This window comes from Phycodurus eques, chromosome 11 (assembly GCF_024500275.1).
Source record: "Phycodurus eques isolate BA_2022a chromosome 11, UOR_Pequ_1.1, whole genome shotgun sequence".
Taxonomy (NCBI): domain Eukaryota; kingdom Metazoa; phylum Chordata; class Actinopteri; order Syngnathiformes; family Syngnathidae; genus Phycodurus; species Phycodurus eques.
Window position 1 is genome coordinate 28,354,025 of NC_084535.1, and position 16,766 is coordinate 28,370,790.

General features: G+C 46.3%; 1 protein-coding gene across 1 annotated transcript in view; it reads left to right on the forward strand.

Annotated features, from left to right (window-relative positions):
* The window catches only part of piezo1 (piezo type mechanosensitive ion channel component 1 (Er blood group)), a 190,040-nt gene that overhangs the window by 78,788 nt on the left and 94,486 nt on the right, over positions 1-16,766 (forward strand). The window contains 2 exon segments of the mRNA XM_061691070.1: positions 4,097-4,176; positions 8,337-8,517. Of these exon segments, the coding sequence (XP_061547054.1) occupies positions 4,097-4,176; positions 8,337-8,517 (261 nt within the window).

The window sequence follows — 16,766 nt, forward strand, 5'->3', positions numbered from 1 at the left end:
TAGATGAGATCCGCCTGGAGTTCCTGAATGCTCTGGATGTTGTCGGGCTGTCCTGGTTGACACGCCACTGCAAATTCTCGTTGACATTGGGGACAGTGCCTCTGGATTGGCAGACCGGGGTTGTGGTACCTCTTTTTAAGAAGGGGGAGCGTAGGGTGTGTTCCATCTATAGGGGGATCACATTCCTCAGGTAAGGTATATTCAGGCTTTCTGGAGAGGAGGGTCCGTCAAGAAGTCAAATTTTAGATTCAGGAGGAGCAGTTTGGTTTTGGTCCTAGCCGTGGAACAGTGGAACAGCTCTACACCATCAGCAGGGTCCTCGAGGGTGCATAGGAGTTCCCCCAACCAGTCTACATGTGTTTTGTGGCTTTGGAGAAGGCATTCGACCGTATCCCCCTAGGAGTCCTGTGCAAGGTGCTTCGACTATGGGGTACGGGACCCTTGATCAGAATCTGAATCAGATCTCTCAATCTTTTTTTTGCCAAGTATGTCAAAAACACACAAGGAATTTGTCTCTGGAAGCTGGAGCTGCTCTAGTTCGACAGCAGAGATTGACAGAGAATACCTTTGAGACACATAAACATAAAAACACCGTCACTGAGCAATAAAAGGTTACCATTAATGTATTAATTCCTCAGAAGCCACAGGAAGTACATCCCCTGCCGGGCCTTTTTGAGGATGGAGTTGATGTTGGTCTCCCACTTCAGGTCTTGAGAGACTGTAATTCCCAGGAACTTGAAGGTCTCGACGGTTGACACAGGGCAGTTGGACAGCGTAAGGGGCAGCTGCGGTGAAGAATGCGGTGAAGTCCACAATAATCTCTACAGTCTTGAGCATCTTCTGCTCCAGGTTGTGTCGGCAGCACCACAGATCCAGCCGCTCCACTTGCTGTCGATCCGCAGACTCATCACCGTCTTTGATGCGACAGATGACTGTGGTGTCTTCCTTTAAACTTCAGGAGTTTGACAGCCAGGTGCATTGAGGTGCAGTCGTTTGTGTAGAGAGAGAAGAGCAGCGGAGAGAGTACACATCCTTGTGGCAGTGCTGGTGGTGCATTTACATGAGGTGATGTCCCTCAACCTCACCTGCTGTGTCTTGCCCATCAGGAAGCTATAAATCCACCGGCAGATGGCAGGTGAGATGCTGAGCTGAAGAAGCTTGGAGGAGAGGATGATGGTTTTGAATGCAGAGCTGAAGTCCACGAACAGGATACTCGCGTAGGTTCCTGTGCCTTTGAGGTGTTCTAGGATGAAGTGCAGTCCCATGTTGACTGCGTCATCCACAGACCTGTTTGCTGGGTAGGCAAACTTCAGGGAGTCCAGCAGGGGACCTGTGACGCTCTTGAGGTGGTCCAGCACGAGGCGTTCAAAAGACTTCATGACCACAGATAGTCATTCAGACGCGATGATGCGGGCTGTTTGATCCCTCTACGACTGGTGTCAGAGTTTGGTCTTCTTTGAGTGAGGGTTGGATTCCACTAAGGCTGCCCTTTGTCACCGATTCTGTTCATTACACTCATGGACAGAGTTTCTAGGCGCTGCCGAGGGGTAGACGGGGGCCAGTTTGACGACGTCAATATCACGTCTCTGCTTTTTGCAGATGATGTAGTTCTGATGGCTGCATCAAGCCGCGATCTCCAGCTCTCACTGGAGTGGTTCACAGCCAAGTGCGACGCACCTGGGATGAAAATCAGCACCCCCAAATCTGAGACCATGGCCCTCAATCAGAAAAGGATGGACTGCCCTCTCCGGGTCCAGGAAGAGATCCTTCCCCAAGTGGAGGAGTTCAAGTATCTCGGGGTCTTGTTCAAGAGTGAGGTAGAATGGAGCAGGAGATCGACGGGCAGCTCGGTGCAGCATATGCAGTGATGCGGACTCTGTATCGGTCTGTCGTGGTCAAGAAGGAGCCGAAAGATAATGCTCTTAATTTACCTATGGTCACAAGCTGTGGGTCGTGCCCAAAATAACAAGATCCCGGATACAAGCGGCTGAAATGAGTTTCCTCCGCAGGGTGTCCGGGTTCTCCCTTAGAGATAGAGTGAGAAGCTCCATCATCCGAGAGGGGCTCAGAGTCGAGCCGCTACTCCTCCGCATAGAGAGGAGCCAGATGGCTCAGGCATCTGGTTAGGATGCCCCCTGAACGAACCCTGGTGAGGTGTTCTGGGCACGTCCCACTGAGGCCCCGGGTATGACCCAGGACACGCTGGAGAGACTATGTCTCCCCCCTCGCCAGGGAACGCCCGGACAAGCTGGACGAAGTGCCTGGGTAGAGGGAAGTCTGGGCTTCCCTGCTTCAACTGCTGCCCCGCAACCCAACCTCAGATAAGCGGCAGTAAATGGATGGATGGATGGATGGATGGATAGTATATACATGCACATGTATCCGATATGCTTCCAGCGAGATCTGCAACTCTGTAGAGGTGATGTCCTGGTCAGCCTTGACCTATTTTTTTCCGGTGTTTGTGGGTGATAGTTTTGATGAGCGTCCTATTTTGGTAGAGTTGCTGTAATGTTGAAAACAATCCATTTGTAAATTGTTTTCCAGTGGCTGGATGGAGCTGGAATCTTTTGAGGATGGTCTGGCAGCCCTCCACAGATGGAGGTGCTCGCAGTACTTTCTTCTTCATGTCTTCGGCTATCTCCTTTGCTCTTGGTTTTGTTGATTTTTATGGGACCGCAGTTGGTTTGGTTGCTTTCATCTCTCTTAATTAGTGCAGGCCAAACTCTTTCCCAACGATGTCTTATTTCATTGGTCTGCTTAAATGATATAATAAGCACGCTAATGTTGAGCCAGTGTCTTTTACCCGCTGGATGTAACCAATGCAGCTCGGGGTTCACATACCTTTGCACACATACAATTATCAGTTTTTGTGAAAAAACAAAACATGTTTGTTGGATTAAATAATGACAATATATCTCTTTTTGTGTGCCTGTCTACAATTTGGAAGGTATGCTTTACAAATTGGGATTTGGATGTAGTGTACGTTTAACAAGGTTACTTTGTTTTTGTTTTTTTAGAAAAAAGAGTGACCATGTCAGGAGGGTTCACAAACTTTCAAGCAACATTCTCAAAGTCTGTACACCTCTGTTCAAAAATGTTTTCATCCATCCATCCATTTTCTGTACCGCTTATCCTCACCGAGGTCACGTGCGTGCTGGAGCCTATCCAAGCTGAGTCTGGGCGAGAGGCGGTGCACACCCTGAACTGGTCGCCAGCCAGTCGCAAGGCACATATCAGCAAACAACCATCCGCACTCCCATTCACACCTACCGGCAATTTAGAGTCGCCAGCTAACCTGCCATACGTGTTTTTGGGATGCATGGCCCCGTGCGAGATCCCATAAAATTGAACTCTTTGGTCATGATGAGCATTGTTAAGTATGGGGGGAAGCTTGCAAGAAAGAGAACACCATTCCAACAGTGAAATGCGGGGCTGGCAGCATCATCTTGTGGGCTTGTTTTGCTCCAGAAAGTACATTTCACCAAATATATGGCATGATGACAAAAAAAAAAAAAAATTGCAAATCATTTGAAGTCAGGCTTTAAAATGGTCAAAAATTGAGACATTCTTTCAGGTCTCATGTACACTGAATGCGGTGAAAACACCCCCCGGGTAAACATTTAGCTGTCAATGAAATACATTTGTACTTCTTAACAAATCCCTTTATGTTTAAGCTATATCCCTTTATGTTTAAGGCTATATCTGTGTGACGCCTCCAGTGGCTGTAATATATCCCATTGAGTCATTGCGGGGATTTTACATGCCACGATGAGAGGCGTTAGCCGGCAGCTCGCTCGTGGGTTAACAGGTTTCTGGACCCGGCGGACAGGCAGCAGGGTAGTCTCGTACCTGTCTCACTCTGTGTTGTGTTCTGTGTGGGTCCATATAACAGAGACACTTCAAGGAAATGTTCATGAAACACAGCAACACACGTTATTCAGACTGTGCCAGAGGTCGCTAGCTAACTGCATGCTGCAGTGGTAGAAGTGTGCCCTGAGAGAACAAATCTCTGAATACACATTTCACAAATGTCACATGAAATATTGCATCTGTGTCAACGTTCAACTCACCTTTGGGTGTTTCTTCTGCTATTCAGGTTTGGAGCATCACGTACCACAGCTGGCTGACATTTGTGCTACTGCTTTGGGCTTGCCTCATCTGGATTCTGCGCGCTAGGTTAGAAAAGATGCTACTAATTGTATGTATGAGAGAGAGAGAGAGAGAGCGAGAGACCACTGCAAAATGATCAGTTTCTTTGAACTTGCTGTTTATATGAACTGTATGTGTATGGGTAAATTGAACATTGAGTGTTTTTTTGTTTTTTTTAAACTGCAGACACGAAATTCAAACACAGCCTTGTCTTTTAGAGCAGGGGTGTCAAACATACAGCCTGTAAAATCGGGCCCGCAGGATCAATATGAGTCAGGGGTCTCTGAAATACATAAAACGTGGTAGTGGTGGGCTATGGATACTTTTGCAAATTATTATGCTCATGTGTAAAATGGAACGGTAATAATTACAAGGTCTTCATAAATTGAACCAGTCGTTCACCGTGCCACCTCAACCAGGAAATGTATCGGGCAATTCATGGATCAAACTCAGGTTGTGAATTTTGCCACTTAGCTTCTTGTTAGAGAACAACACTTTGTGTAAAAAAGTATTGAAACACTTTACGGCTGGGCATCAATCCATCCATCCGTTTTCTATATCACTTATCTTCATTAGGGTCGCGGGGGCCGTCCCAGCTGGCTTTGGTTCATAGGCGGGGTGCACCCCGGACTGGATGCCAGCCAATCGCAGGACACAGACAAACATCCATTGACACTCACATTCACACCCAAGGACAATTTAGAGCAGTGGTCACAAGCTGGCGGACCGCGATCTGGGTCCGGATCCAGAATCAGTCCACTACGGACCCACACCATAGTCAAAAAAGAAAGGCTATGATTCCAGACACACGGGGTGCTTCTATTTTAAGCGGTGCCGCATTACAGGCTTTATGGTTGTGACGAACCGTACCGACCGATCACATGCGAGTTCAGCCAACCCTTCAGTCAATGAAATCATCTCAAGCAGTAATCACTGACTGCGCACAGACCAGACAGGGACGGGGAGAAACGTAGCAGGGGAGATTCAGCCTGGAAGTTGAGTGAAAGATGACGAAAGATCAGAAAATGACCGATAAAGGAAGATAACCTTTGGAACGAACGGCACTTAAAATGGAACGCCCAGTCATTTTTGTTTGTGCTTCTCACTGAGAAGTTCCCAACGGGAGCGCTTATTTTGTGCTGATACGACCCCAATTCCAATGAAGTTGGGACGTTGCGTTCAACAGAAATCAAAACAGAATGCAATGATTCGCAAATCATGTTCAACCTATATTTCATTGAATACACGACCAAGACAAGATATAAAATGTTCAAACTGATCAACTTGATTGTTTCTCGCAAATAATCATGAACTTAGAATTTAAAGGCTGCAACACGTTCCAAAAACGTGTTGCAGCCATTAAATATGTTATGTTATTTTTTAATGAGATTCAAATTAAATTATAAGGCATTTCAGAAAAGCACAATCAATAAACAAAACAGAACAAAAAAGAAAACGATGGTCCTTGTTCAGTCATATACGCGATATCCTTCCATCCATCCATGCATTTTCCTCCCGCTTATCCGAGGTCGGGTCACGGGGGCAGTAGCTTTAGCAAGGAAGCCCAGACTTCCCTCTCCCCAGCCACTTCCTCCAGCTCTTCCGGGGGGATCCCGAGGCGTTCCCAAGCCAGCTGAGAGACGTAGTCTCTCCAGCGTGTCCTGGGTCGTCTCCGGGGTCTTGGAGACGACCCCGGATACCTCACCAGGGAGGCGTCCGGGAGGCATCCTAATCATATGCCCGAGCCACCTCATCTGGCTCCTCTCAGTTCGGAGGAGCAGCAACTCTACTCTGAGCCCCTCCCGGATGATCAAGCTTCTTACAATACACAGTGTTGATGGTGCACTGCTTCCCCCTCCTGAGAGGCCGGATGGTGGACCAGAATTTCCTCGAAGCCGCCCGTAAGTTATTCTCCATGGCCTCCCCAAACTCCTCCCATGTCCGAGTTTTGCCTCAGCACCCACCAAAGCCGCATTCCGCTTGGCCAGCCGGTACCCATCAGCTGCCCACAGGACCGGGGTTCAAATCCTGTCTCGCCTGTGTGGAGTTTGCATGTTCTCCCCGTACCTGCGAGGGTTTTCTCCGGGTACTCTGGTTTCCTCCCCCCCCCCCCCCAAAAACATGCATGGTTGGTTAATTGAAACTCTAAATTGGCCGTAGGTATGAATGTGAGTGCGTATAATTGTTTGTTTCTGTCGCCTGTGATTGGCTGGCGACCAGTTCAGGGTGTACCCTGCCATTTTTTTATATATGGGTGTATATATAATAAATAATTTTGCACATCTTACAAATTCTGCCCTGGTAATCAATATGAGCACAACTTTGTATTGTTCTCTCATTTACTCAATAAAAGTAGGACTACATTTTACAATAAGTGCAAATAAATGAAAAAAGAAAGTTATGTGTTACATACAAACAAAAACGACTCTGGCCGTTCCGTTTTAAGCGCCATTTGTTTCAAATGTTCTCTTGCTTTATCGCTCATTTTCTTTTAACTCAATTTCCACACCGAGTCTCTTTCACGCTTCCCTGCTACGGATTTGAACCCAGGTCCTCAGAACTGTGAGTCAGATTTGGAATGTCCTGAAAAAGAAAGAAACTACTGGTGTACTAAGCAACAGACATTGAACAGGTTGGCTGAGGGTATCAGCAGCAGTTAATAACAGAAACATTGTGAGAGCTGTGAAGAAACACCCAAAGACAACAGTCAGTGACATCACTGCCAACCTCCACAGGGCAGGGGTGAAGGTATCACAGTCTACTGTTCGAAGAAGACTTTGGGAGAATAATAATAGAGGCCATACCACAAGATGCGAACGACTCATCAGCAAAAAAAAAAGATTTTGCAAAGAAGTACAGAGATGAGCCACAAAGGTTTAGGAACAAAGTTTTATGGACTGATGAGACCAAGATGAATCTCTACCAAAGTGATAGAAAGGCCAAAGTATGGAGAAACAAAGGATCTGCTTATGATCCAAAACACACAAGCTCATGTGTGAAGCATGGTGGAGGTCATGTCATGGTTGCTTCTGGAACGGCCTCACTAGTCTCTAATGATGATGTAACTCATGATGGTAGCGGGAAAATGAATTCTGAAGTCTACAAAACCATTTTGTCTGGCAATTTACAGAAAAATGCATCCAAACTTATCAAAAGAAACTTCATCATGCAACAAAATAATGACCCAAAACACACTGCCAACACAACAAAGGAATTCATCAGGGGGAAAAAATGGAAGGTCTTAGACTGGCCAAGTCAATTACCGGCCCGAAACCCAATAGAGCATGCATTTTACCTCCTGAAGAGGAGACTGAAGGGAGAAACCCCAAGAAACTTACTGCAGTAAAGGCGTGGAAAAGCATTTCAAATGAAGAATGCAACAGTCTGGTGAAGTCAGTGGGTCGCAGGCTCAGTGCAGTTATTGCAAGTAAGGGTTATGACATCAAATGCTATTCACTTTAAGTTCATTTTAAAAAGTCTGTTGCCAAAACTTTTACTTGCTTGAAAAGTGGGTGGCTTCAAACAAAAGGTGCTCTCTACTGAGTTGTTTAACACATCTAGATGGAAATACCATGAAATAAAAGCTTGAATTCTGAACTTTTGTTTCATATTTATCTTTTGATCTGAAACCCAAATGTCCAGCATACAACAAAAACAAAGGAATTGACCTTACCGTTCCAATACTTTTCGAGGGGACTGTGTGTGTGTGTGTGTGTGTGTGTGTGTGTGTGTGTGTGTGTGTGCGCGCATTCACCCGAGTGAGGAGAAGCGGTATGGAAAAAGAATGAATGATACTATCGTTCATCATGATTGTTTTTGGGAAGATATGTCATTCTCAAAATGTTGCTTTTGTGGCAGGCTGAAAACAAATATTTTGAGAGAGAGGAATGGATAACACAAAAATATGGTACAAATTGTACAACTAAAAATCTGCAATATAGTGGGACGGCAAAGCAACAACCATCATTATCGCATGTACTCCATGATGAGAACTTGCAGGGACTCATTGTTCCAGGGCTGGGACTCATTGTGTGTGTGTGTGTGTGTGTTTATGTATATATATATCTATATATATATATATATATATATATATATATATATATTTGACTGTCTTTTTTTTACTTGAAAGACATTGAATCAGAAATCTGTTTGAATTTAGTTTCATTTTTATTTCTTTTTTTTCATAGACGACATGCAGCCATGCTGTGCTCTCCGTTTATCTTGGTCTATGGTCTGGCACTGTGTTGTCTCCAGTATATATGGGCCATGGAGCTTGCGCCTGAACTGCCTACCACCGTGGGAACCATTAGTCTCAGACAGTTAGGGCTACATAAAGCCCAGTACCCCTGTCTGAGACTGGGAGCTATGGTATAGTAAAAAAAAAAAAGAATAATAATAATGATAACAGGCTTTTATGAGTATTTCGCTTTCTGCAACTGCAGAATCTAAAGGCTGCCACACACCAAGCCAATTGGCCAAAACTGAACTGTCCCGATACGCGATATATTGTTTGAGCATCGTCACCGCGTTGTACACGTGCGCATGTAGCACCCATGTTACGGTAAATTATAACGCTTCAAACAACACACGGAGGAGCCCAGAGTGCTGTATACTTGCCTTCTTGGATGATAACTATGAAAGAGGACGCGGGAAACAACGTACATCTGCTGCATTTCCTATTTTGCTCTTCAGAATGACACTAGTGTCGGCAGGCAACGCTGCAGCTGTGTGAGTCCACAGTGTGATAATATGGAATTTGTTTTGTTTTGAAATGTAAGAGTCCATAAGCTCAAATATTATATATATTTGAATACTCCATGTTAACATGGATATTTGAATTCAATAGCCGTCAATGGCAGTGAATTTAGTTTGGTCAGCCAGGGCTACTGGGAATGCAAAGTTATAATTGTCCTTTCACCTTCGTTCCTGTCATACAGTGTTGTGTGTTTTTGTTTGTACATTAAGGACCGCAGTCCTGTTTTGGTTTTAATTCCTCTTTAAAGAAAAAAAAAAAAAACACCATTTAGGCAAGATGTTTTTCCTCATGTTTTCGAGATTGTAGGGTGAAAGCTCCAGGTGACTTCTAGTGTGGACTGGGGCAATTCAATACCAGTATTTCGAAGGTAATAGGCCGTCAGCAACATCCATCCATCCATTTTCTTCCGCTTATCCGAGGTCAGGTCGCGGGGGCAGTAGCTTTGGCGGTGAAGCCCAGACTTCCCTTTCCCCAGCCACTTCATTCAGCTCTTCTGGAGGTATCCTGAGGCGTTCCAAGGCCAGCCGGAAGACATAGTCTTTCTAGCGTGTCCTGGGTCATGCCTGGGGTCTGCTCCCGGTGGGACGTGCCCAGAACACCCCTTTTCCGACTGAGGACCATGCTGTCAGATTTGGAGGTGCTGAATCTCATCCCAAGCGCTTCACACTCAGCTGCGAAACGCTGCAGTGAGAGTTGGCGATCACGGCTTGATGAAGCCAACAGAACTACATCGTCTGCAAAAAGCAGAGATGCAATACTGAGGCCAGCAAACTGGACCCCCTCTTCGCCTCGGCTGCGCCTAGAAATTCTGTCCATAAAAGTTATGAACAGAATCGGTGACAAAGGGAAGCCTTGGCAGAGTCCAAGCCTCAGCGGAAACGAGTCCGACTTACTGCCAGCAATGTGGACCAAACTCTGACACCAGTCGTACAGGGACCGAACAGCCCATATCACGGGGTTCGGCACCCCATACTCCCGAAGCACCCCCCACAGGACTCCCCGAGGGACACGGTCGAGTGCCTTAGCCAAGTCCACAAAACACATGTAGACTAGTTGGGCGAACTCCCACGCACCCTCGAGGACCCTGCCGAGGGTGAAGAGCTGATCCACTGTTCCACGGCAAGGACGGAAACCACACTTCTCCTCATGAATCTGAGATTCGACTTACCGACGGACTCTCCTCTTCAGCACCTCTGAAAAGACCTTACCAGGGAGGCTGAGGAGTGTAAACACACCTTCCGGTCCCCCTTCTTAAAAAGGAGAAGTCTGCGAATCCAGAGGCACTGACCCCGATGTCTACGCGATGTTGCAGAGGCATGTCAACCAGGACAGCCCGACAACATCGAGAGCCTTGAGGAACTCCGGGCGAATCTCATCCACCCAGGGGCCTTGCCACCGAGGAGCTTTTTCACCACCTCGGTGACCTCAACCCTTGAGATAGGAAGGCATGTCTGTGGAATTGAGGAGGTCTTCGAAGTATTCTCCCCACCGACTCACAATGCCCCGTGTCGAGGTCAGCAGCACCCCATCCCCACTGGATGGTGCATTGCTTCCCCCTCCCGAGACGCCGGATTGTTGACCAGAATTTCCTCGAAGTCGTTCTCCATGGCCTCACCGAACTCCTCCCACCCCCGAATTCTTGCCTCAACGACCACCAAAGCTGTATTCCGCTTGGCCAGCCAGTACCCATCTGCTGCCTCAGGAGTCCAACAGGCCAAAAAGGTCCGAGAGGACTCCTTCTCCAGCTTGACGGCATCCCTCACCGCTGGTGTCCACCAACGGGTTTGGGGATTGCTGCCACGACGATTGCTGCCTTACGGCCACAGCTCTGGTCGACCGCCTCAGCAATGGAAGCACGGAACATGGTCCACTCGGACTCAATGTCCCCCGCCTCCCACGGGACGTGTGTGGAGTTCTGCCGGAGGTGGGAGTTGAAACTTCTTCTTACAGTGGATTCTGTCAGAAGTTCCCAGCAGACCCTCACGATACGTTTGGGCCTGCCAGGTCGGACCGGGATCTTCCCCCACCATCGGAGCAAACTCACCACCAGGAAGTGATCAGTTGACAGCTTCCCCTCTCTTCTCCCGAGTGTCCAAGACCTGCGGCCGCAGGTACGATGACACGACCACAAAGTCGATCATCGAACTACGACCTAGGGAGTCCTGGTGTCAAGTGTACATATGGACACCCTTATGCTTGAACATGGTGTTCGTTATGGACAATCCATGATGAGCACAGAAGTCCAATAACAGATCAACACTTGGGTTTTGAGATGTTCCTCCCAATCACGCCCTTCCAGGTCTCTGTGTCATTGTCCACATGAGCATTAAAAGTCCCCCAGCAGAACAACGAAGTCCCCAGCAGGAGTGCTCTCCAGGCACCCCCTCCAAGGACCCACCCTTTTTTGATGGCATATATATATATAAAAAAAAAAAAGAAGCTTTTGGTACTAGAAATTTACTGTGCCAAGGCAAGAAAAATATTCCTGCGACCGACAGGAATGACGCCTTAGATCATGCGGGGGATGAGAGGATGACGCTCCGAGCCGATCGCTTTGTTTGCAAAGCTATCACCCAAAATGCCAGGCCACATGACGAGATGCTCTCGGCTGCTTGCCAGCTGATCGTCTGCCGCCCAGGATTTGAGTCGATGGGATCCGAAATCGTCAGATGAGTGAACTCCCTCTGGATCGCCAGCTGAGCTTCATCCCGAGATCCTGCAGATTATAATGGAAACGAAGGTAACTTGTTTTCAGCTCGTGTTAGCTCCATTTAGCGATCAAATACCCTCCTTCTGTCCTTGTTCCGTAAAAACATAATTTAGTCCCACTAGTTCACATTACAATGTAACATCTGTTGCCAGTACTGATTTGAATTTTCCATTTTGTCCATCTTGCAGCAATTCAACACCCGCGAGTCGAACGTTTTTTAGGATTGCGACGAAGAAAAGTAATGATGTTGTTGTTTTTTTTTTTACCCTGGCAAAACACGTCATCAGTAATAAGTATTCTCTAGTAATGGTACGTAATTTTTAAAACTTACAGGTTATGCATCCAGCAGACATTCGACCCCCATTCCAGTACGCAGTGCAGACAAAAAAAGGTAATTGAAAGCTTTTTTTTCCTCTACGTCCCACAACAGCAATTTCAGAAATGTATTTTTTCGTCATCGTTATGATTCTAAACTGCACAGGTTGTGCTTCGAGCAGAAGTAGGGAATGGTTTCAAGGACAATGACAACCACACAAGATCCCATTCACTGCCACCAAAGAACAAAATCCAGATGTGGATAAAACTTTGCTAGATTTTCTGCGCAAGATGATAAAAACCTACTGAGCAAAGGAGGAGAATTGGGTGGAAAAAAGGTGCTAGTGTGGGAGCCCCATTTGTTCATGCATTTTTGTCTCATGTAAATTCTGTACATAGTTATACTTGTAAATAAATAATTTTTTCGGTCACAAATACTTTCTCAGTGTTGTTTTGTGTTCAGATGTTTGAGATTTTCACTAAAGACAAAAAGTATTGGTGTCAAAGTCAAAGTCTGCTTGATCTGTCTGCTTTCACAAAAAGGCTGTTTTCTGTGTCCCCCCCACCCTCCAGAAACAGATTTGGCTGAAAGTCGCCTATATTTGATTGCTGATTACTAAAGAATGGTATAAGATAGAGACAAACTTTTTTTTTTCTGATGAAAGAACAGAGTCTGATCTTTCTTTTGGTGGTTTTGGGGTTTACACAGTCATAGTACACAATATTCTGTGGGGCTTGAAAAATGAGTGAAATTGCTCGAAAACGCCTGGCAGTGTAGGGGTTCCCTGCACAAATTTGCTGGCAGTGAATGAGTTAATGGGAGTGGTTCACAGGATGGCTAGAATGAGCTGAACACGTAGAAAGGGTGCGAATCGGTTGTGAAATAAGGAAACTGTCGCTAGATTTGCAAAAATGTTGTATTTCGGGCTTTTATTTTGAAGATTTGTGAAATTTGGTGATTGGGAGTGGTTCACAGGATGGCTAGAAGGAGCTGAACACTGAAGTTGGAACAGTGTGGATCGGTCTGATCTTTCTTTTGGTGGTTTTGGTGTTTACATAGTCAGAGTACATGTGACGATTAATATATAGTCACACAATATTCTGTGGGGCTTGAAAAAGGAGTGAAGTTGCTCAAAATTGCTGGCAGTGAATGAGTTAATTGGAGTGTTTCATATGAGCTGAATACGTAGAAGTTGAAACGGTGCAAATCAGTTGAGAAATAAGGAAACTAGCTAAATTAGTAAAACATTTTACATTTCGGGCTTTTATTTTGAAAATTTTGGGAATGGGAGTGGCTCAGAGGATGGCTAGAATGAGTTGAACACATTGAAGTTGGAAGACATTTGGAAGCAGGAGGTAATGTAGAATGTCAAAAACTTTAATTTTGTGCTTCAAAAGGTGGAAAGATTTGGTGGAAATGGTCAATATATTTGTGCGTGGGAATATTTGGAATGTTGACAATAGGCGGCACGGTGGCCGACTGGTTAGAGCGTCAGCCTCACACAGTTCTGAGGACCCGGGTTCAATTCCCGGCCCCGCCTGTGTGGAGTTTGCATGTTCGCCCCGTGCCTGCGTGGCTTTTCTCCGGGCACTCCGGTCAACTAAACATGCATTCATTGGAGACTCTAAAATTGCCCGTAGGTGTGAATGTGAGCGCGAACGGTTGTTTGTTTGTATGTGCCCTGCGATTGGCTGGCAACCAGTTCAGGGTGGACCCCGCCTCCTGTCCGATGACAGCTGGGATAGGCTCCGGCACGCCCTGCGACCCTTGTGAGGAGAAGCGGCTCGGAAAATGAATGAATGGATGGATGGATGGATGTTGACAATATTTTGCAGTTGGGAAAGTTTTAATCCGTCGAGAAATGTTGAAGGAGGGGGGAATAATGCTGAATATTTCCTCATGTGGGACTTTTGTGGGTCAAAAGGTGGAAAAATTTGGTGGAAATGGTGACATTTTTGGTGTATGGTAATTTTTGGAATTATGAAATAAAGTTGCAGTTGAAATGGTTTCAATTGTTCAAGTAATGTTGACACAGAAGGGAATAAGGTAGAATATGATCATTTTATGGGTGAAAAGGTGGACAAATTTGGTTGAAATTTTGGTTGTGTGGGAATATGTTGAAAAGATTTAGTTGTTGAAATGTTGAAGGATGAGGGAGTAATGATGGATATGTCGTAGTCCGAAACTTTTTGGTGGGTTGAAAATTGATCCCAAGGTGAATTGAATGAGCTGAACATTTCGAATTTTGAATGAGAACGATCTGAATGTGTTTTGTTGAATGTGCCATCAGAATTGAATTGTGGGAAATGTGAAAGTTTTGCGGCTTAGATGAGTAATGCCACGTGAGGCATGAATTTTTCGAACGCATTGAGGTTGGAATGAAGTGAATCAGAAGTAAATGGCGAAGGAGAAGCCTGTCAAAAAAAGTGGGCGGAATTATAATCATAATCATATGAATGTGCGAATGCTTTGCATTTACACAATCATCATAAAGTTTTTGGTGTAGAATAACGTGTGAATGCAGAGATTAGTATGTTGTAGTCCTTTAGGGTCCTAGAGGTCAGAATTCTGAGTGTTTAGTCAGCGAGAGGGGGATGATGTGCAATGTTTCTCCAGCTTTGGGACAATATCAGAGCTCATGGAGGTCTAGAACGGTCAACGCAGTGTTTGAAGAAGTCTGATGTTTTCAGGGCAAGGTGCACTCTTCACCTTCCTGGTCAGGGCCTTCACCACATCCTCGGTGTGGAAGTTGATAGAAAAGTGGGCAGGACTGAGGTGAGCCCTGGGGTTCCGTAGCTTGAATCTGAGGCAGAAGAAGTTTATTTTATTGGTGAGAGATGCTGGGCTGAAGCCAGTGATGTGGACATTGTCACTGGTGGAGGTTGTGGAGATCATAGCAGTCATCTTCTTCTGACTTTGCCAAGCTGCGTTGATGATCGCGGACCGCCAAACGTTTGTTGGGCGTGGTGCTGACGGGCCTTTGTGATCCAATCGAGGATCGCCAAACACCCCTTTTTCGCCATCTTAAACCAGGAGATGATGTGTTTCCTTTTATTGATGATCGCCTTCATGACCCAGGATTTATTGCTGAGGAAGAGCGTGACCCTCTTTGAGATGTTCTTTTTGCAGAAGTTGATGTAGCAGTACCATATCCACCTGCTAATTGATGTCATCAGAGGGAGAGAGGAGGTTGCTACAGTCGGTGGACTCCAGTAGTCCCTAAAGAGAAGCGATCCCCTCATTGGTTCACTGCTTGATGGTTTTGCCAACCTTCTCAACTCTCCTAATGGCAGGGGTAAGGAAGGAAGCAGGATGGTGTTTTGATCAGCAGAGCCCAGTGGAGGGGAGGAGGGGAGGGGGGGTAGTAACACACCTTTAGACATCAGGAACGAAGCCATAGCAGCTGTTCAGTGTCTCCCCCAGGCTGATGGTGCATGTATTGAGTGAATCCTTTCAGGGACTTTTCAGGGGTACAGTGGTTGAAGTCTCCTAGGATGAATGTAGGGGAGTCTAGAGATAAATGTTGACTGACAACGACAATGATCCAACAGCTATTGACAGAAAACAGGGAACTAAATACAAGCAAACTGACGAGACCTACGAGGTACACCAGGACAAGACACAAGTGGCTAGAGGGAGCTGATTGGTAAACACAAGGAACAGGTGGAAACGAAAACCTAACGAGCAAGACAAGACATTAACATTGACAAGGGTCAACACAAGGGCACCCCTCAGGGTCACTCTGGTGGGTGTCCAGGACGCCAGATGTGAGGTACTTGGCTGGTCCAAGTACCTCACGGTCAGGCAGGACGACAAACACAAGGGTTTTTACCGGGGCCTTCAGGCGGACAGCCAATGATGGCGGACCATATGGCGTTGCAGGGGCCTTACGTGAGATTTTGATGAGAGCCACAGAATGTGTGCCAACAGAGAGACGTGGACAAGTGACTGGTGCGGCTTCCTGTGCTGCCCAGTCAAGACACGGGCAGGGTCGGGCGGCAGCCGCGAGATGAGTGCCGCTGGAGCAGGGATGGGTGGTGGTCGCTGCACGAGCGCCACCGGAGCAGGGTCGGTTGGCCGCTGCTGGACGAGTTCCACGGGAGCATCATCAGGTGCCGGGCCCGCTGGAAAAGCGCCGCTGGAGTAGGGTCGGGTGGCAGCCGCTGGATGAGGGCTGCCGGAGCAGGGTTGGGTGGGGGCTGCTGGACAAGTGAGACAGGTGACTGGCCAGACAGTCCGTGCTGGCCAATCAAGAGGAGGAGTCTCAAATGAAATGATTCATTTTCAAAAAAGGCAAACAAGTTCGAAAACCAAGATTCAAAGTAAAAAACAAACACTGGAAATAAACTCACTCCAAAAGCAAACAAGATGAGGGAACTGTGACTAACAACGACAATGATCCAACACAGACTGACAGAAAACAGGGAACAGAATACTCGTATATTTAGCCAGTAAACTGACGAGAAAACAGCCAGGTTTACATAGAGACTTTGTTGTCATTCCAATTGAAGATTTCTGGTCAACTGATTACTTTGCGCGATCGATTTCCTATTGGGTTTATACATGGGCACGATATTTAATCGGAACAGCCATGTGACATATGCAAATCGACGTGAACATCAAGTCCTTTATCAAGATGGAGGTCTCTTTAGCATGCTACTTGGGATTGTTTTTCAACGTTTATTAAAACAACACGCTTGATAGAAGTACAGTGGTGCCTCGAGATACAAGTGACCCGACTTCCGTTTTTTGCGAGATACGAGCCGTCGATTGGCCAAGTTGTTGCTTTGACTTGTGAATTCGAACATTTTTTTTAAAGGTTGAATGCATTTTTT